Consider the following 23,228-nt stretch of genomic DNA (forward strand, 5'->3'; position numbering starts at 1 on the left):
ACAAGGTGGTGGTGGTGGGGGTGAGATCCTCAAGACTGTCACTATCATGCATCAAAGTCCGACAAATATCCCACCCCCAATACTGTGACTCTTTGATTAAGTCAACTGCATACAGCATTTCACCATAGGTCTTCCATAGATGTGCTATTTAGAGCTAAAGTAGGTGAAGAAGCAAGTAATATCTCTTACTCGAAAGCAATTCATTTATATGACAATCACTTTTCAAAGAGGCCCCTAACAGCAGCAATAACACCAGCACTGGATTCTTGGCTTTTTGTGTTGTTCAGTTTAAAATAATCCCATTCAGACTGACATATACACACTACCATATATAAAATAGATAACTAATAAGGAGCTACTATATAGCACAGGAAACTCTACTGAATACTCTGTAATGGCTTATATGGGAAAAGAATCTAAAACAGAGTGGATATATGTATATGTATAACTGATTCACTTTGCTGTACACCTGAAACTAACACAACATTGTAAATCAACTATACTCCAATAAAACTTTTAAAAAATAATTCCACTCACTTTAATGTACAAGCTACATACCTGGATTAAATTTAGGCTACTTTCTATTAATTGGTAATGCTGCCCTTATATTTTCAAACGCAATCCACATGGGAAGCACACTCATTTGATAAGCCCCAGGGATTTAAACAATACTCAAAGTGTCTAGTGCAGTACTTTCAATCATTCTTCACCTCCCCTTAAAGCTTGTGTATGATTCCAACCCGCCCCTCAGTTTTTCAACTGCTGAAATTGTACTTGCTAAGTATTTTGCATAGGACGGGTCCTCTACTTCCTTCTAAACCTGGATTACACATTGCAGACGACCACATCACCTGGTGCAGGTAGTCCAGCTTCGGTCGCCATTCATGGGGGGGCGGGTCACTTGAAGGCATCAGATTAGAGATGAAGTTTGTTAAGCCAAAACTATAGGTAGCCTAGGAAGTGAGGCACCTGGTTATTTCCAGGGCTGGACAGAGAGGGCGCCCTTCCACAGACGCGCGCACAGCCAGGACGTGGCGGAGTGAGGAGCCAGGAGGAACACCCAGGATGTTTCAGGGCTCAGTCTAGTTAGAAAACCTTTAGGGCACTGGACAACAAATGAGTGTCGAGACCTGGACGCGTGGATCTTCTGTAGGAGACTATAGAGCGGAGCAACAGGAAGCAACTGCTGCAGGGTTTAAGTCTTCCTGAAGTCGCAGTAGGGCTTTCCCTCCTGTCCCGACGCCCTTCTCAGCGTATCCAGTCTTGGGGACTCCGCGCCACCCCACCTGCTTTCTTTGCCTCCCCCTGCGCCCCCCCCGCCCCCACCTTTCTGCGATCTCACTGCTTCTCCTGCGGGCCGCCCTTGCCCGCCAGCCGGGCTGCGGCAGGCCCCGTGCGGCTGCCGGAGAGCCCAGGGGGCGGAGGCGCGGCAGGGGCGGGCTCTGTCGCCCCCCCGCCCCCCGCCAGCCGGGCTGCCGGGGCCAGTGGCTGGAGCGCCGCGCACCGCCAGCCGCGGGGGCGGGGGATGGGGGAGGCAGGGGAGGGGGGCGCCCGCGCTGATTAGAGCCAACCGCACACTTCAAAAGGGTGTCGGGCAGTGCTTCCCTCCTGCGCCCCGGGAACTTCAAAGCGGCCCGCGCTGCCCCGGCCGTCGCGCTCGGCTCCGGGGCCTCGCAGCCCGGGCGCGGCGCCTGGTGGCCATGACCCGAGCGTTCCGCGCCGCGCTTCGCCAGGCTCTCCTGCTGCTCGTCGCGGCCGCCGCGCTCTCGGCAGGTACTACAAGCGACCCTTTCTCCGCGCCCGTGAGGGTGGGCGTCGGGGGCGGTCTGCGGGTGGGCAAGGGGTGGGGAAAGAAAGTGCTCCGAGCGAACTGACCTTCCTCGGGGCGGAGTGCAAAGCGCCAGTTAGATTGAAGGGGCGCGGGATAGGGCGCAGCGTGGGCACCTGAAGTCGGCCAGCAGGGTAGACAGGTGTGTTGGGGATGAAGCCACCAGGAGGGGGGAAGAGCTCCAGGGACGTTGGGGTATGGGATTAGGGGTGAGGTGGGTGACACATTTGGGGGCAGATTGTAGCGGAGGGAGTAGGAGAGTGTTTGTGGGTGTGTGCAGGGCTGGGAGTTGGGTGGCACCGTGAGTTCACTCTGCAGGGGCTTGGGGGACGCTCCGTGCTGAGCTCCGGAGAGCTAAGCAAGGATGACGACACGGTGGTGGTGGGAGAGTGGGGAGTGGTGGTGGCGATTCAGTCAGAGTTTTAGGAGATGAGGGATACCTCAAAAGCCGCTGGTGCCAAGCTCTGTAGGCGGGAGTGGGAGCTTAAATCTGCGTGGTTTGCAAGGCACAATGCTTTCGAGGTATGATCTTTACTAAGAGCTGCAGGGAAAAAAATTTCTGGCAAGAGTCCCAGCGTTTATGACAGGTCTGTGCTTTGATAGGCTAAATAGAGCCCTCGGCCCAAGCTAGAAATTAAACATTTCTTCATAATGTTTACTAGAAACTGGGGCAAATGCATATAGTGTGCTATGATGAAGAGCCCTTTAACTCTAAAATTCTTTTCATTATCACATTATTCTGGGTTATGGAGAGAGACCAGGAGCAGATTCCTTGCTAACTCATTCTTTAAACATGTCAATCAGACATTTAAGACATTTGCACATAAAAACCTGGTGTTTTTCCGTAGGGCTGTACTTTGTCTGAAGCTGATTTTGATGCATTTTTGTTTTCTCCGATGACAGTCTGTTTGACATTAATAGCTATACTCCAGGGTAGGTAGTTTTCCTCTTAGTGACATGTGCACGAGAATGTTTTGAATAGTATGATTGCTGTCACGTGCAGATTCAGTGTTTTAGATGGTCTGAGAGACTCACCAAATACAATATTCAAATGAAAATTTGATTGTTGGAAGTGATCAGTTGATACAATATTAGAATGAAAACATTTCAGTTATCTTTGAAAAGGCACAGCCTTTTAGGAAGCAGTTACCCAGAGACTTGTCAGGAAGATGATGGGATAAAGGGAAGTATTTGCATTCAGAGTTAGTAAATTCATCACTGGGAAGAAAAATGACTATGGGAAGGTCTTTATGAGAAATGGGCAGAAACTCCACTAACTTGGAATACTCAAAGTGCTCTTGATGACTTAGTAGAATTTACACACACAAAGTCTTCTGGAGATCACAGTTTTAACTGGACACCTGTGAAGTTGCCTCTGAAGGCTATCTGTACAAACCCTTTTTTATTTCAGGGAGCTAATAGCTTTGTTGCAGACATTTAAAAAAATAGACTCAATTATTTTTTATCTAGCTTGAAAGGTATATTTTGTTGTATGACAGAATCATTAGAAGATTTCAGAGACTCTGGGCATAGCAACATGGGAAACACATGCCCTGCCTGCTATGTTCTTAAAAAGGCATGGAAACTTTTGACATTGAAATGTGCAAAAAAAAAATTTGATTGTTTCCTTAAAATTTGAAGGCTAAGAAAAATGCCTGATATGGAAATAATGTGGCAATACAGTAGAGAAGGACTTATCAAAATTGAACTTTAACGATGAACTTTTCTATGTAGAATGCAATCATTCTGAAACCTGTTTAAGAAATTTTACTCCTCTTTGTGTCCCACAGGAAAAAAAAAGTATATTGCAATCTACATTTTTGATTCTTATTTTTTTATACAAATCTTTGATTATTTGATAGAGGGAGTCAAGGTTATTTATTTATTTAATCTTTTAAATTGTTTTCTCATGTGGCTACCTTCATTATCTTTGACCTGGTCACTTTTTTTTTTTTTTTTTTTTGCGTTACGTGGGCCTCTCACTGTTGTGGCCTCTCCCATTGCGGAGCACAGGCTCAGCGGCCATGGCTCACGGGCCCAGCCACTCCGTGGCATGTGGGACCTTCCTGGACTGGGGCACGAACCCGTGTCCCCTGCATCGGCAGGCGGACTCTCAACCACTGCGCCGCCAGGGAAGCCCTTGACCTGGTCACTTTTACAAATTGCATTGTTAATCATATTTACCATGTTTTGGAGATGTACATGCCATTGTTGACATGTTATATGAGAAGTTGCTATTGACAGTGACATAGCAAAACCACATGACAGAAAACACTACTTTCCAACTTGGCTCTGTTGAGCACCAAGCCTAGGATCTTAAATATCTGAAGATATTGATGAACGAATAAACCCTTTTTGCTTTGGCTGTTCTTCCCCAGCATCTCTAGCACCTTAGGTATGTCAAGCCTTGACAGCAGAGTAGAAATCATTGCTCCTTGGTGAAAATCTCAGAGGGTAACCGCTGGTCTGGTGGAAACTTAGAGAAACTATTTATTGGTCTGGACTGGCTAAAAAAATTAGGCTGCTCTGTGTTGCTCTAATTATCTAGTTTCTGGGTTCCTTGATGTTGATAAGAAAGACCTGACATGACCTCACAACATTTATCATGTGTATTAAACAAAGAATTGCCAGAAAATGCCCTGGAGTTCTCAAATTTGAAGCTGGACTTGGGCATTATACAGATTTACACATTGTATATTTTCTACTAATTTCATGAAACTCCTTTGTCTTCTGGCTAGAAAGGATTATTAAGAGTCCAGAAAGCTAGATGCTGTTACTCTAAAGGTGAAAAGATAACTGTTTCATTTAATAACCACAGTGGGGTAGGGGTTTCAGGTAGTGAGGGTTTTTTTTCCCCCACTTAACAGCAGTTAGCAGTTCCTACTATACATTTTAAACTGTGCTGGAAGTAAAAGTGAAAGCCTTGGACTGAGTTTATAATGCAAAAGATGGCACCTTTGCCCTTCTTTAAGCATGGTCATTTATTGGTTGATTGACACAAGTGTAGCAAGAGGCTCCCTGGTTCCAAAAAAGAGACTTCTTTGGACTAGGAGAAACTCTGTGCAGAAGTCCTTGGGAGCGTATTTCTTCATTGATTGTACTGCCTGAACCTGTTTTCTAGCCTCAAACTTACAGAAGTATAAAATAGAGAGTTCCTCCGATTTTCTACAATGACGCAAAAATACAGGATTTGAGGTGTGGGAGTAAGAGAGGAGCAAAGGATGACACAAAATTTTGACCCAAGCAATAGAAGAATAGACCATTAAGTAAGGTGAGGCTGACTGCAGGTGGAGCAGGCCTGGGGAGAGGTGGGGCATGGTGGAGGAGAGCTGGAGCTCAGTTTTGGGTATGTTGAGTGTTAAATGTCTCATAGGTACTGGGGTGGAGATGTCATGTGAGCAATTGGTTTTATGAGTCTGGAGTTCAGTCTGACCTGAAGATTAAAAATCTAAAGCCAATGGCATTTACAGATAATTTTATTTATTTATTTATCTTTAAATATAATTTATTTATTTGACTGCATTGGGTCTTCATTGCTGGGTGTGGGCTTTCTCTAGTTGTGGCGAGCGGGGGCTACTCTTCGTTGTGGTGCACGGGCTTCTCATTGTGGTGGCTTCTCTTGTTGCAGACACGGGCTCTGGGCGTGTGGGCTTCAGTAGTTGTGGTTCACGGGCTCAGTGGTTGTAGCTCACAGGCTCAGTAGTTGTGGCGCACAGGCTTAGTTGCTCTGCGGCATGTGGGATCTTCCTGGACCAGGGATCAAACCCATGTCCCCTGCATTGGCAGGTGGATTTTTAACCACTGCACCACTGGGGAACAAATAATTTTTTAGTATAAGTAGGTTACAAATATGACATGGGGCATATATATATTAAAAATTAATTGCTGTTTAATTCTAGTTTAACTGGGTATTCTGTACTTTTATCTGGCAGCCCAACATTAAATAAATATTGTGGTGAGATGAACTGCTTCAGATATATGTATTCCCGGCTCTTGCATTAGAGAATACACTTATTTTCTAGTTCTCATCTCTTAAAACTTCTGTTCTAGCTTTGCTGCCATCCCCATGTGTATCTCTGAATAGATCACTTCCAAGTCTTGGCACTGAATGTCCTTCTGAGTCAACAGAGGGGGATACCCAGCCTTTCCTAATCTTACATGAGTACCTTAACATAAAAGGATGTGTGAAAGAGAAACAATACTCTCTAGACTCTCTGCAAATATTTATTGTTACGTGAAAGCAGTTGGTTTTGCCCAAAGTTATGGTCTTTTGAATGTGATTGTTGCTTTCAAATGCATTTTTAGAGTACAGGGGGACTGGTTCCAGGACCCCCGGGATACTGAAATTTGAAACTTGAGGATGCTCACGTCCCTTATGTAAAACGGTGTAGTATTTACATATGATCTATGTACATCCTCCCATGTATTGTACTTTAAATCATCTAGATTACTTATAATACTCAATACCGTGTAAACACTATGTAAATAGTTGTAAATATAATGTAAAACCTATGTAAAGAGTTACCAGTGCATGGCAAATTCAACTTTTGCTTTTTTGGAACTCTCTGGAGTTGGTTGGTTATATCTGCAGATGCGGAACCTGTGGCTACAGAGGGCCAACTGTGTTTTCCTTTTGAATAAACATTCATGTGTTTCTCTTTAAAAAACTTCTAGGCAGCAGCTGAGATCCAGGTTGTTGTATTTTTCTTGGCAGAACTTGCATCTCTTATTGTAAATAAGGAAAGGTTCAAGAGAGGAGAACAACTAGGGTCACACAGGACCTGATAATCTGACAGTTTATGGTTCCAGAGCATCTTCCTAAAAGAATGATCTTGAGTCCTTCAGGAGAGGGACAGGGATACATAAATATCAGCCAGAGGATGTTTAGTTCCTGCTCTAGCTAAGTCTCGACCTGCTACCAAATAATTAGCATTGGCTTCATTTTGAGGTTTGCACGGGAAAAGTGTCCTATAAGTGAACTGTAGGCATGGATCATTAAAAACTCAAACAGATATGTTCACATGAATAGAAAGAGTTTGTTTTAATAAATAAACAATAGGATTAATTTTCAAATATAAATGGAAAACAGAACTAAACAGGAAAAAAAGGAAAAGTTCTAAGCACAGAGTGTGTATTTATCATTCCTTATCTTTTATATCTTTTTCTGGATTTTTTATCGATTGGGATTTCATGTTTAAAAATTTTCACAGCAAATACTAAAAATCTCAAGGTTTATCTTTACATTGTTTAAGAAATTGGGATAGGACTTCCCTGGTGGCACAGTGGTTAAGAATCCGCCTGCCAGTGCAGGGATCACGGATTCGAGCCCTGGTCTGGGAAGATCCCACATGCCACGGAGCAACTAAGCCCGGGCGCCATAACTACTGAGCCTGTGCTCTAGAGCCCGTGAGCCACAGCTACTGAGCCCACGTACCACAACTACTGAAGCCTGTGCGCCTAGAGCCTGTGCTCTGCAATGAGAAGCCCACACACCACAATGAAAATTAGCCCCTGCTCGCCGCAGCTAGAGAAAGCCCGCGTGCAGCAACAAAGACCCAACGCAGCCAAAAATAAATAAATAAATTTATTTTAAAAAATTGGGATAATATTGGGATATGTTCATAAATGATATAGAAATTCAAGATAGATGCACAACTATATGAATGTACTAAAGCCATCAAATTACATACTTTGACAAATTGTATGGTATATTATTTTATCTCAATAAAGCTGTTAAAAAGTAAATATAATAATAATAAAAAAAAGAAATTACTCTTTTGTTAAGGGACCTAGGAATACCTAAATACTGTCTTGGTTCAGCTGTGCCTCTCCTCCAGTCTAAGATGGCTTACTAAGGGGGGCATCTAGAAAAGGGAGGGAAAATAAGGCAAAGTAACTTTTTGTTGTTGTTGCCTGGTACTTTGGCCGCAAATTCCATGGCAGAACTCTAATATTCTCCCTTTTTCTAAACTTTGAACAACTAAATAGCCTAGGATAAAGAAAGGGAGGTTATGATAAGTCAGAATCCTGGATCCTGACACTACGCTACCAACAAAAGGTCTTGCAATGCATGGATGAAGCCAGAGTGACAAAGCAGGGGACCTCTATCTCCAGTAGCTCATGGTAGTTCAACCTTCATGGCAGCTCTGACAGGAGTTCTAGGCCATAATCTCAGGGGTGACTGCTAAGTGGGGAAAGATGGAGTGTCTGTGGAGTTAGGTGGCTGGTTCTCTTCTATGAGGAAGCAGGTCCTGCCCTTCCCACGCTTGCTATGAAAAGAAGTAGGAGACAGGGACATGACCATGAGCCCTGTGCCTTTCATGTTCTTTGAAAGCTGGATCCCTGAAGCGCGTGGGTCTCTCGGTTCCCTGGAACCTGAACAATACAGATCACTACTCCTCTCACTTAGGGATCCAGCAAAAAGTAAAAGAGAGGGAGGAGGTGAGTAGGAGTGTGAAAGAGACAAGGAAGACTTTATTTTCATAGAAGCCAATACTCCATTATTTTTCACTCTTTTGCCTTATCATGTGGCTCTTGAATTCATCTGCTCTGATTGGCCAACCAGGCTAACAAGGTTCTATTCTGTCCTGATGCTTCCCTTTTTCTCCTCTAGAATAATTTCCCTTTTCTGTTGTTCTCTTCTGGTTTTTTTAGAGTAGGTATGTGAAGATGCTGTTTCTTCGGAACTGTTTTAAATTAATCCCCTCAAGAATTCATGGGTGAATCATTCCGTATGACTCAAGAGCTTGGCTTATTAGTTTTTTTAAAACAATTTAAATTTGCCAGTGACTTAAGCATCCCAAATTAGATCAGTCTACTTTTTCATTAAACTTTTCACGTCAAGAAAATGATTAGGTTCTCTAATTTTGAAAGTGAAACACATATATTTTCTTCTAATCTGTTTTATCATTCTTGTCTCATGCTAAAGTAAAATGACAGAGATAGATGCTACATCTCTGTATGCTGATTAAGTTCCTTATACATTTTTCATTCAGTGCCATGATTGAATTAATACTTTGGTCAAAAACCAGATTAGAAAAAAATCTAATCCATCAGGATCTGGACAATTATCATTTTAACGCAAAATGTTTAGTTTCATAAGTGCATGCTTATCTTAGAGATGTTAACTCAGAGGGTGGTAATCCAGATTAACACAGCTTTCAGGAGCCAGATTGTTTTCAAACAGAGCCAAAATATATTAAAGAATATTAACTCATCACATCTCATAACTTTATCTGATGACATTTTCCTGGCCTGATCCCCTAGAAATGTGTTTTTTCCTTCTTTCCATTCCCATTATTTCTCTTCAAGAGTGAAGATCTACACTGTGAACCTTTGCCTCTCTAAAATCATAGTGAGACTGCATTCTCACTCAAATTCCACTTGGAATCAAGAGTGTGTATTTCCAGGAAATAGACAATACACTCTAAATTTGAAACACTGAAAAAAGAATAATTATATGATTAGCAGAAGATTCCTTACAGAATAATAAATGCATAGTTGAATGAACCTCTCTCCCTTTTATAGCTGTTCTCTAGATACAGCTGTTCTCTAGATATATTAGCTATATTATATTAAAAGGCATTGCTTTTTTGCACATAGAAGAAAGTTGACTTTGTTAAAACAGCTGGACCTCTTTAAAAGGATTGAGAGTTACTGTGACAAATCAAGATGAGATGCTCCTTTAGAGATAGTTTTCCTGAACTCTCCTTTGGATATTGTCTTTATCATAGTTTTTCATAATATTTCCTTATTACCTTTTTAATACCTATAGTATTTGTAGTGCTGTCCCTTCTTATATTCTTGACATTGAGAATTTGAATATTCTTTCTTTTTCCCTTGATCAGTCTAGCTGGAGGTTTATCGATTTTATTGATTTCTTTCAAATAAAAAACTTTTGGTTTTATTGATTTTCTTTGTTGTTTTTTTCCTTCAATTGTTTTCTGCTCTTATCAGCACTGTTTCTTTTCTCTACTTACTTTGAATTTATTCTTTTTTATTCTATCTTCTTAAGTTGGTACCTTAGATCAAGAGTTGACAAACTTTTTCTTATAGGGGCAGATAGTACATATTTTACTCTTATGGACCCTACAGTCTCTGCTGCAGCTACTTAATTCTACCATTGTAGTATAAAAGCAGGCATAGACAATACATAAATAGGTGTTGCTGTGTTTCAATAAAATTTTATTTACAAGTGGGACAGCCAGTGGGCCATAGTTTGCTGACTCTTTCTTAAGTCATTCACTTAAGACCTTCCTTCTTTTCTGCTATAAGCATTTAAAGCTCTAAATTTCCTTCTCAGCAGCTGCTTCAGCTCATCCATAAATTGTGCTGTACTGTGTTTTTGTTACCATTGAGTTCAAAATATTTTCTAGTTTTTGTGATTTTTCTGGGACCTGTGGGTTATTTAGATATCTGTTGGTTAATTTCCAAATATTTTGGGAATTTCCAGATCATATTATTATTGACTTCTAATTTAAATCCATTGGGGATGAAAATACATCAGCTGTATGATTTCAGTTTTTTAAATTTCATTTTTATTTGTTTCAGAACCTAGCATGTGTCTGACCTGGTGAATGTACCACATGCACTTGAAAATAATATGTATTCTGTTGTTGTAGGGTGGAGTGTTCTATAAATGTTATTCAGGTCAAGTTGCTTCACATGTTATTCAAGTCATCTATATCTTTACTGATATTCTGTCTTCTTATTTTATCAATCACTGAGAGAGGATTGTTGACATCTTCAACTTACATTTGAATTCAGCTATTCTTCTTTTTAGTTTTTCCAATTTTTGCTTTATGTATTTGAAAAGTTTGTTAATGGGTACATACACATTAAGATTATTATGTCCTCTTGATGTATATTCAGCATTAGGAAACCACTTGCTTTATCCCTGATAATATTTATTATCATGACATGTCTTTCTTTATCACTGGCAGTATTCTTTGCTTTAAAGTCTACTCTGTCAAAATTAATATAGACATCCCAGCTATGCTTAATATTTGTATATCTATCCTTTTTTTACTATTAATATAGCTATTCCAGCTATCTTGTGCTGAATGTCTGCATGTTATAGATTTCCCATCCTCATATTTTTAACTTTATGTGTACATACATACATTTATACATGTACATATACGTAATATATACATATGTATATATGTATGTGTGTGTTTATGTATGTGTATAGATGGTTACTTGAAGAGAGCAAATGGTTAGGTATTGTTTTTCATCCAGTCTTCCATACTTGTCTTTTAAATGCAGTGTTTAGACCATATACATTTAATGCATTTATCAATGTGGTTATGTTTAAATCTGTCATCTTATTATGTTTATATCTCTCCTTCTCTTTCTTCCTTTTTTTGCCTTCATTTAATTGACTAAATGTTAGTATTCTATATTATTTCTTTTTTAAAAATTAATTAATTAATTAATGGCTGTGTTGGGTCTTCGTTTCTGTGCGAGGGCTTTCTCTAGTTGTGGCAAGCGGGGGCCACTCTTCATCGCGGTGCGTGGGCCTCTCACTATCACAGCCTCTCTTGTTGCGGAGCACAGGCTCCAGGCGCGCAGGCACAGTAATTGTGTCTCACAGGCCCAGTTGCTCTGCGGCATGTGGGATCTTCCCAGACCAGGGCTCAAACCCGCGTCCCCTGCATTAGCAGGCAGACTCTCAACCACTGCACCACCAGGGAAGCCCTTATATTATTTCTAATACTAGTTTATAAGCTACATCTCTTTGTTTTTAGTGATTACTGCAAGATTTATAACATCCATCTTTAAATTATCAGAGTTTAATCTAAGAACATTATTATCATATTCTTCCATTTCTGTCTTCTTGTCCTTTGTGCTATTAATCTCATATATTTTACTTCTAAATATTTTATAAACCATGGGACAAGTTATTATTCTGGCTTTAAATATTTAATTTTATTTATTTTATTTGTTTTTAGTTTTATTAACTTTTCCATTGAAGTATAGTTGATGTAATTACCTTTAAGTGAATTAAAAAATGAATGTGGGGGCTTCCCTCGTGGTGCAGTGGTTAAGAATCTGCCTGCCAATGCAGGGGACACAGGTTCGATCCCTGGTCCAGGAAGATCCCACATGCCACGGGGCAACTAAGCCCGTGCATCAAAACTACTGAGCCTGAGCTCTAGAGCCTGTGAACCATAACTACTGAGCCCTCACGCCACAACTACTATAGCTCGGGTGCCTTAGAGCCCGCAGGCCGCAACTACTGAGCCCACGTGCTACAACTACTGAAGCCCGTGCACCTAGAGCCTGTGCTCCGCAACAAGAGAAGCAATGAGAAGCCTGCACACCACAATGAAGAGTAGCCCCTGCTTGCCACAACTAGAGAAAGCCCACACGCAGCAACAAAGACCCAACGCAGCCCAAAAAAAAAGAAGAAAAAAATGAATGTGGTATTTTGCGTTTACCCACCTATTTATCATTTCCATTTATTGCTCTTCATTATTTTGTGTGGATCTGAATTTACAACTGGTGTCACTTTCTTTCAGCCTGAAGAACTTCTTTTAACATTGCTTGTAGCTCAGTTCTGATGACAATACATTTATTTTATTTTATTTTATTGGAGTAGATAATAATGTGTTAGTTTCTGCTCTACAGCAAATTGAATCAGTTATACATGTGTATATATTCACCCTTTTTAGATTCTTTTCCCATATAGGTCATGGCAGAGTATTGAGTAGAGTTCCCTGTGCTATACAGTAGGTCCTTATTAGTTATCTATTTTATATATAGTAGTGTGTATATGGCAATCCCAATCTCTCAGTTTGTCCCTCCCTCCCCTTTCCCCTCTGGTAACTATATGTTAGTTTTCTACATCTTTGACTCAACTTCTGTTTTGTAAATAAGTTCATTTGTACCATTTTTTTTTAGATTACACATATAAGTGATATCATGTGATATTTGTCTTTCTCTGTCTGACTTACTTCACTTCGTATGGCAATCTCTAGATCCATGCATGTTGCTGCAAAATTATTTTGTTCCTTTTTATGGCTGAGTAATATTCCATTGTATATGTATACCACATCTTCTTTATCCATTTCTAATCTGTTTTTGTTTTCTGGAAATGCTTTTATTTTCATTTTTCTCAAAATTTTATTATTAAGCTTTTCATACACTGGAATTGAAAGAATTTTATAGTTACTACTGATACATTCACCAACTAGATTATATTTGCTTTGTCCATATACATCCATTTATCTCTCTATTCATTAATACATATTATTTTTGATGCATTTTTAAATAAATTACAAATAGCAGTACACTATTCTCTAAGTACCTCAGCATGCATGTCATTACACAAATTCAATATTTGCAAACACTTGCAAACACAACACTATCCTCTTTTGATGAAACATTTACATATAATGACATTCACAAGTCTTATGTGTGCATTCTTGGTGTTGAGAAATGCAGTCACTTAATCTTCTTCAAGATGTTAATGTTAAACGTCACCACAATGAGTTTACTCATGTCCTTACCCAGTCATTTCTCAATGCCATACTCCCAAAAGCATTTGCTGTTCTTATTTTTTTCACTGTAGATTAGTTTTGGCTGCTGAGTGTGTTGCTTTGTAAATGCCAATTAGGTAAAGTTTGTTGATAGTGTTGTTCACATCATCACATTTTTACTGAGAGGGGAGTGTTAAAAATCTCCTACTGTACTTGTGGATTTGTCTCTCTCTCCCTTTATTTCTGTCGGTTTTTATTTCATGTGTTTTGAAACTCTCTTATTAGACACATACACATTTAGAGTTGTCTGTCTACCTGATGCAATGACTATTTAATTACTATAAAGTCTCTCTCTTCATCTCAGTAATACTTCTTGTCTTGAGTCTATTCTCTCTGATATTATTATAACCATGCTTCATATTTGCATGTATATTTTCCCCATCCTTTTACTTACAACCCATCTGTATCTTTATATTTGAAGTGCACCCTTTGTATATAATGTTCAGTTGGTTCTTGATTTTTATCCTTTAACGATATGACAATATCTGCATTTAATTTGGTGCAGATATTGCATCAAATTAAATGGCTAGTCCATTAACATTTAATGTAATATTTGATATGGATTTAAGCCTACCATCTTGCTATTTGTCTCTCTTTCTATTGTTCCTCTGTTTCTTCTCTTTTGCCTTCTTTATGTTTGATCATTTTTGGGGCATATTCCATTCATTTCCTTTATGGATTTATTTACACTCTGTTTTAATTATTGTTATTTTTAGTGTATCTAGAGTAACCTAAAATTAATAATAATAAATTAGGTTACTCTAGACCTAACTGTATTCTTTCTTAACTTAATGTTTACTTTGAGTCAATATTGTACTATTTCATACTTCACTCTTTATACCTGACACTTCATTCTTTCTACTTTACTCCCCTCTTTATCCCATGACATCTCCTACTTTAATGTAAAGACCATATAATAATATGATTACATTTACCAATAGTATGATTATACTTGACACCAACCAAAAATTATTAGAAACACAAATAATCAAGGAAAAAACCTTACTGTCCGGAGACAGGGCACTCAATAGAACCTAGTTTAGATGTGATGCAGATATTGGAACTATCATACAGGGAATTAAAAATAACTGTGATTAAAAGCTGTGTGGAAAAGGTGAAAAATATGCATGAACATCATTTGCACTCTGAGTGCCATCCCAAGTGAAAGAAAATTGACAGAGTGAGGCACCTTTATTGATAAAGGCTTGTTTTTTCAAAGGATTAAAGCTTAAATGACAGAGCTTGGTTTATGAGTCCTAAATGGAAAAGGCTTCCCAAACAGGTGTTGAATTCCTCCCTATTCACAACTTGCTCAGCTTAATACATGCTTCTTGTGCTCCCTGAAGTGCCTGAAAGTTTTTATTTTTAATTTAGTCTTTTTGCTTTGAAACAGGTTTCATTTACTGTGTGCTTTTGGCATTATTTATTCTTTTCAATTTTATTTTCTAAAATACTGTTGTCCTAGATTCTACTCTACCCTGGAGCCCATTTTTATGTTTTAAAACTGATTAGGTGGTTTATTTCATTTGTTTGCTTCTGTTTCCTGATTTTATGTTTAGTAGAAATAAAGCACCATTTTACGGTATGCCTGATGAGAAAAAAATATGCATGAACAGACGTGGCATTTTAGCAGAAAGATAGAGTGTAAGAAAATGTCAAATGGAAATGCTAGATGTGAAACATGAGAGGAAGAATGTTCTTGATGTGCTTATCAGTAGACTTAACACAGCCGAAGAAAGAATCATGAACTTGAAGACGGAACAATAGAAATTACCTTATAATTATGTAATTTTACTATTATAAAGTCATTACACAAAAGTGGAAGGTGTCAGGAGGTAAAGACGGAAGAATGAAAAGAACAAAAACAGGGCATCCAAGAGGTGTAATACAATATCAAGTGGCATAACATATGTGTAAATGGAATCAGGTGGAAAAGAGAATGGGATAGAAGAAATATTTGAAGAGATTGATGAATAATTTTCCAAATATAATGAAAGATATCAAATCATCAATCACAGAGACTCAAAGAAGCCCAAGCAGGATAAATATCTCTCCTTCCAACCCCCACACTATTAGACATATCATATACAAATTGATCAGATTCAAAGATGGAGAGTAAATCTTGAAGGAAGCCCAAATAAAATAGACCTATAACATACAAAGGAACAAAGTTAAGAATTAAAGCAGATGTCTCATCAGAAGCTATGCAAATCAGAAAACAATAAAGTGACAACTTTAAAGTACAGTATAAAACTGTCAACTCAGTATTCCATAAAGTTATCCTTTAAAATGGAGGAGAAACAGACATTTTCAGGCAAATAAAAACTGAGAATTTATTACCACAAGACCTGCACTACAAGAAATGTTAAAGTAACTTTTTCAGACGGAATGAGTACAACATCAGAGACTTGTATCCACAGAATGAAGTAAAGATCTCTGGAAATGGCTAAAATGAAGATAAATATAAAATAAATTTTTCCTTAACTTTAATCACTCTAAAAGATGATTGACTCTCTGAAACAAAAATAAACTCTGTGAGTTTATAGCATATGTATGGATAAAATGTATGACAGCTTCAGCACAAAGGATGGGAAGGAGGAAATGGGAATATACAATTGTTAAGTTTCTCATATGTGAAGGGTTATATAGTATTATTTGAAGTTATACTATAATTAATTAAAGATGTATATTTTACAATCAAGGGCAATGCCTAAAATAGTAAAGTGTAAATTAAAATATTAAGGTATAAATAAGAAACAAGTACTGTACATAAAATAAAATGAAAAATTTTAAATCCCAAAACATGATGACAAAATGGCAAAGGCACCAAACATAGATGGAACAAATAGAAAGAAACTAGCAAGTTGGTAGATTTTAATTCAACCAAATCCATAATCACATTAAATGCAAGTGGTTTAAATACAGTAATTAAAAAGATGAGACTATCAAATTGAAAAAACAAACAAGAACTAACTATATGCTGGCTATAAAAAACTCACTTTCAATATGAGAAATGCACTTTAACTATAAAGACACAAATAGGTTAAATGTAAAAGAATGAGAAAAGTGGTACCATGCAAACAATAATCATAAGAAAACTGGAGTGACTATCTTAATTACAAAATTGACTTCAGAAAATGGAATGTTGAAAGGGATGTTCCATAATGATAAAGGAGATAACTAACCAAGAAGATATGATAATCTTAAATGCGTATGCACCTAAATACAGAGCTTCAACATTCGTGTAACAACAATTGATAGAACTGAAAGGAGAAAAGACAAATCCGTAATTAAATTTTGAGTCTTCAACACTCCCCTCTCATAATTGATAAAATAAGCAGACCAAAAATTAGTAAGAATATATAAGGTCTGAAAAATACTTTTAACCAACTTGACTTAATTGACATTTGTGTAACATTCCTATCAACAACAGAATATACATCATTTTAAAGTGCACATAGAATGTTAATCCACATAGATCGATTGTGGGTCATAGAACAAACCTAATAAATTTAAAAGAACTTAAAATATACAGGGTATTTTCTTTGAACATAATGGAAGTAAACTAGAAATCAACAACAGGAGCCTACCTGGAAAATCCCCAAATATTTGGAAATTAAGCAATAAACTTCTGAATACTCATGGATCAAAGTAAAAGTCAAAAGAAAAATTAGATATTTTTAATGGAAGGAAATGAAAACACAACATATCAAAAACTGTGGGCTATACCCAAAGCAGTGATTAGAGTGAAATTTATAGGAACAGCAAATAAAGCAAACAGAAGGAAGGAAATAAAGGTAAGAAGAGAAGCCAAGGAAGTTAGAAATAGAAAAAACATTAAAGAAAATCAAGGAAACCAAAAACTTTGTTTTTAAAGATCAATATAATTGGTTTACCTCTATCTAGATTTACCAAGGAAAAGGGCAATACACAAATTACCAATGTCAGAAGTGAAAGACGACATCACTATAGACCCTACATACATAAAAATAAGGGAATATTTCAAACATTTTTATGCTCACAATTAGTATATTTAGATAAATGAACACATTTCTCTTTTTTGATTTTTTTTATTGGAGTATAGTTGATTTATAATGTTGTGTTAGTTTCTGCTGTACAGCAAAGTGAATTAGTTATACATATGTATATATCCATTCTTTTTTAGAGTCTTTTCCCATATAGGTCATTACAGAGTATTGAGTAGAGCTCCCTGTGCTGTACACTAGGTTTTTATTAGTTATCTATTTTATATGTACTAGTCTGTATATGCCAGTTCCAATCTCCCAATTTATCCCTTCCCACTTTTCCCCCTTGGTAACCATAAGTTTGTTTTCTACATCCATGACTCAGTTCCTGCTTTGGAAATAGGTTCATTTGTACCATTTTTTGGTTCCACATATAAGTGATATCATATGATATTTGTCTTTCTCTGTCTGACTGACTTCACTTCACTGACAGACTCTAGGTCCATCAACCTCACTACAAATGGCATTATTTCATTCTTTTTTATGGCTGAGTAATATTCCATTGCATATATATGTACCACATCTTCTTTATCTATTCCTCCATCAATGGACATTTAGGTTGCTTCCATGTCCTGGCTATTGTAAATAGTGCTGCAATGAACACTGGGGTGCATGTATCCTTTTGAATTATGGTTTTCTCTGGTTATATGCCCAGGAGTGAGATTTCTGGATCGTATAGATTCAGCTGGATCATATGATAATATCTCTATTTTTATCAATAGTGTTTTTAAGGAATCTCCATACTGTTCTCCATAGTGGCTGTACCAACTTGCATTCCCACCAACAGTGTAGGAGGGTTATGAACACATTTCTTAAAAAGTACAAACTACCAAGTTTACTCAAGAAGTAACTGAATAGTCAGAGGGATTTATTTCATAGCTCAAAGCTTGAAAACTTTTATCAAAGAAGTATCCAGTCCCAGATGGCTTAACTGGCGAATTCTATAAAACATTTTAAGAAGAATAATGTCTATTTCCACAAATTCTTTCAGAATATGGAAGTAGAGTGAACACTTTTCAGTTCGTTTTATAAGACCAGCATTACACTGAGACCAAAACTAGGTAAAGACATCTCAATGAAAAAAACCTACAGACCAGTATCTCTCATAGAGATGCAAAAACTTCAACAAAATATCAAATTGAATCCAACAATATAATAACAGGGTAATACATCATGATCAAGTGGGGTTTTACCTGGGTATACAAGACTTTCGACATTCAGAAATCTGTTATTACAATTCACCATTTCAGTAGCCCAAAGAAAATAAAAATATGACAATATCAATAGATGCACAAAACCCAGATGACAGCACTCACATCTATAATAAAAACTCTCGGGCTTCCCTGGTGGCGCAGTGGTTGAGAGTCCGCCTGCCGATGCAGGGGACGCGGGTTCGTGCCCCGGTCCGGGAAGATCCCACATGCCGCAGAGCGTCTGGGCCCATGAGCCATGGCCGCTGACCCTACGCGTCCGGAGCCTGTGTTCCACAACGAGAGAGGCCACAGCAGTGAGAGGCCCGCGTACCGCAAAAAAAAAAAAAAAAAAAAAGTGTAATTAAAAACTCTCACCAAACTAATAGAAGGTGAACTTTCTTAACATGAGAAAGAGCTTTTTCAGAAAACTTACGGCTAACATTGTACTTAGCTGTGAAAGACTGAATGCGTCTCACTAAGTGTGGGAACAAGGCAAGGATGTCTGTTCTTACTACTTCTAATAAATACCAAATGTAAAGTCCTAGCCAATGCATTAAGGTAAGAAAACTGTATAAAAGTCATATGGATTAGACAGGAATAAACAAAAATTCTTTATTCACAGATGATTTGATTTTATATATTAAAATACTAAAGAATCTCCAAAAAATTATTAGAACCAATAAGTTCTTGTTTAAGTTCAAGGTTGCATGATACACAGTATAAAAAAATCAATTGTCTTTTTATGTAGTAGCAATGAAAAATTAGAAATTGGAAAAAAGGAACCATTTACAGTAGCATTTAAAAATCCATGTACTATTTAGGTATCAATCTAACAAAATATGTGGAGAATCTGTATTTTGGAAACTGTAAAACACAGTTGAAAGATTCAAAGACCTAAATAAATGGAATGATATACTATATTTACAGAATTGAAGGCTCAATGTTGTTAATAAGTCAGCTATCTACAAATAAGTCTATAGATTCAGTGTAATCACAGTCAACATCCCAATCAAAATTCCAGCAAGGAGTTTTGCAGAATTCACCAAACTTTAAAAAAAAATTACTATATATGGAAAGGCAAATGAGCTAAAAGAACCAATCAGTTTTGAAAAAGAAGAACAAAGTTGGAACCTCACAATGCCTGATTCAAGGCTTATAAATCTACAATAATTAAGACAGTGCATTACTGGCAAAAGGAGAGAGGAATATTGGTTAATGGAATAGAATAAAGAAATGAGAAATAGATCCACACATTATGATCAATTGATTTTTTACAAAAGTATAAAGGCAACTCAGTAGAGAAAGGACAATCTTTTCAACAAATGATGCTAGAAAAATAGGCAAAAAAAAAGAATAAAGAACCTCAAAACATGACTGACATGGTTATAATTGTTAAGTCAGAATGGGTAATACATGTAAAAATAACATCTAAAACTATAAAAACTTCTAATAGAAAACATAGAAGAAAATCTTGTGATCTTGGGTTAGGCAACATTTTTTAGATGAGAGCACCAAAACCATGATCCATAAAAGAAAATATTGATAAATTGGACTTTATCAAAATTTAAAACTTTTATTCCTTGAAAGGTGCTGCTAAGAGAATGAAAAGACAAGCTGAAAGCTGGGAGATAATATTTGCAAGACACATGTTTGATAAAGCACTTGAATCAGAATATATGAAGAATTCTCAGGACTCAATAACAGGGAAACAAAGAACCCAGTAAGAAGTGGGCAAAAGACCTGAACAGGTATAAGGAAGATATCTGAATGGAAATAAGCACACCAAAAAATGAGGAAACGCTTATTAAAACCACGACATGCTGCCACACACCTGTTCCAGTGGTGAAAAAACCAAAATAAAACAAAACAACAAACAAAAAACAAGATAAAAATACCAAGTGCTGTCAGGAAGGCTAAATACCTAGAACTCTCATACATTACCAGTGGGAATATAAATGGTACAGCCACTTTGAAAAACACTGGTAACTTTCTATAAAGTTAAACATACACTTTCTGTAAAATGTACTAATCCCACTCCTAGATATTTAGAGAAGAGAAATGAAACATTTCATATAAAAATCTGTATATTAATGTTTATTACAGACTTGTTCCAAATCAGCAAAAACTTGGGAAATACGTCCTTTAACTAGTGAATGGATCAACAAACTCTTGAGCATTCATTCAATGAACTTTAAACATTTTTAAAAAAATTTTTATTGGAGTATAGTTGATTTGCAATGTTGTGTTAGTTTCTGCTGTACAGCAAAGTGAATCAGTTATACATACAGTTTTAGATCCTTTTCCCACATAGGTCATTATAGAGTATTGAGTAGTGTTCCCTGTGTCCTTATTAGTTATCTATTTTATACATAATAGTGTGTATATGTCAATCCCAATCTCCTAATTTATCCCTCCCACCCTCTTTCCCCCCGGTAACCATAAGTTTCTTTTCTACATCTGTGACTCAATTTCTGTTTTGTAAATAACTTCATTTGTATCATATTTTTTTGATTCTGCCTATAAGTGATATCATATGATATTTGTCTTTCTCTCTCTGACTTACTTCACTTAGTATGATAATCTCTAGATCCATCCTCATTCAATGAACTTTGGTTGTATGCAACAACATGAATGAATCTCAAATGCCTTCAGGCAAATGGCAGAAGCCAGACTCAAAAGGCAACATTCATTTGACATTCTAGAGAAGGCAAATGTATAACAGAAAACAACATTGTTTGCTATGGGCTGGGGTAGCAGGAGGAGTTGTCTAACAAGCTGTATAGGGAATTTGGGGGGAAATTTGAACTGCAGTTGTCAAAACTCATAAAACTGTATACTAAAAAGGATGAATGTTACCATATGTAAATTACACCTCAATAAACTGGACCCTGCTTCCCAAATTGGAATGCATGTGTATGAACTAGGGAGTCTTAATATAAATCAGGAAGTCAGCAGATAGTTGTTCAAATTGGTTAATCAAGAACAGCACTCTATTTTTAGAGTTAATGCCCTAAGACAGTATCCTAAAAACAAGAACAAAAATAGTTAAAAATGGGTGCCTCTGGGAAGTGAGACTGGACAGATTCTTTTCATTTTAATTCTTCCTATACTACTTTTTTTTTTTATCATGTGCATTTGTAACATTGATTAAACAAACAAAAAATTAAAAATTACAAGTAATTGATTTACTTTTGTTATATAACTTCCATGTAAGTAAGGGATGTCTGTACATATTAAAATGTTTTTTTGTGTGTATCATCTTCAGTCTGTAAAATAGCATAAGGTAGACAGAAATGAAATCAAATTAGGGTACATAAGGCTGTGTTTCATTCATTAGCGGGGAGTAGTGATTTCTTCTCTTAGCAAAGGAAATTGCAACTGAGGGTTGTTATCCATACACAGATAAAGCCCGTTGTAAATGTGGCATTGCTCACCTGCTTTTTTAGGTGAAAGCATTTGGTTCAACTTGAAAGGTCATTTATCACCTACAAGAGAGCACTTATGGGCTGCTTTGGCTCTTTTTGTTGGTTTACTATAGCATTAAGCTTGCTTATGGAGAATTTTGCTTACATCTGCAGTCTATACACAGACCCATTAATGCATTAACAAACCTTATTTTGCTGAGTCAGGTTAGAGGTACCCCTTGTTTAATACAGTGTCATGCACATAGTGGGCAGTCAGCATTTTCTTGATTGTCTTCTACACAGTCAGAGAAAGTCACCTTGCTGGTTTTGACACTCTTCTAAGACAAATTAAAAGATGAGAGGAAATGTTGTAGAAAGATCATCAGGCTACACTAGTGTGTTGGTTTATGTCCTCGAGATCAGGTAAGATTCCAGTGTAGAGTGGGAGTCATTATGTGACATTCATATATCTGAATTTTCAGGGATAGCCCTGCTTTCAAATATGCTAGCCTATTTTCAGAGCACAAATTACAATTTTTGGACTTGAAAATAGAGTTGCTGTAAGCAATGGGGTAACATGGCAGCACACATGTGGGTGAATGCCAGACTCTGCCATCAGTGTTATTTTAAAGGCATAGGCAGAAGAGCTGGCTGAAGATATCCCTATGATATCCTCAGGCACTCCCTATGAACTAAATATTTTAACAGAGCAAAAAGTGATTTTAACAAAACTTTTTTGTTAGTTTCTGATCATAGCATTAATATGTGTTCATTATAGGAAATTAGGGAAAAGTGTTCAAAAATGTAAAAATCATCTTTAGTTTGATACCTCAGAGATAACCACTATTACTATTTTGTTTTCTTTCCTCCTAATCTTTATTTCTATGTAAATTAAGATCATATCCTAGATGTTTTATGACTCTACTTTTCATTTAATATCTATAGTGAGCTACTCTAATTAAATATTATTAAAAACAGAGTATTATGCTGTCATATGTATTATCAAAATTTATTTAAACATTTTGATTTGGGGATATTTAGGTTATTTCCATTTTTCACTTTTGTGAATAATAATTCCGCAATGGAAATTTTAAATAAAATTTTTTTTTGATTATTTCATATAGAGGAAGTGGAAATGCAACCGCAAAGATGATAAACATTTTTAGGACTCTTGAGACAGATATGTCAGATTGTACTCCCAAGTTTGTACCAAATGATACTCCATCAACTGTGTG

General features: G+C 37.1%; 1 protein-coding gene across 2 annotated transcripts in view; it reads left to right on the forward strand.

Moving 5' to 3' along the window:
• Positions 1-1,577: 1,577 nt before the first annotated feature.
• Positions 1,578-23,228, forward strand: part of ACVR1C (activin A receptor type 1C) — an 88,818-nt gene continuing 67,167 nt past the window's right edge. For both annotated transcript variants that reach the window (XM_060016768.1, XM_060016769.1), the window contains exon 1: positions 1,578-1,773. In XM_060016768.1, the coding sequence (XP_059872751.1) occupies positions 1,701-1,773 (73 nt within the window). In that variant the 5' untranslated portion in view covers positions 1,578-1,700. The remainder of the gene's footprint in view (positions 1,774-23,228) is intronic.

This window comes from Delphinus delphis, chromosome 7 (genome assembly GCF_949987515.2).
Source record: "Delphinus delphis chromosome 7, mDelDel1.2, whole genome shotgun sequence".
Taxonomy (NCBI): Eukaryota; Metazoa; Chordata; class Mammalia; order Artiodactyla; family Delphinidae; genus Delphinus; species Delphinus delphis.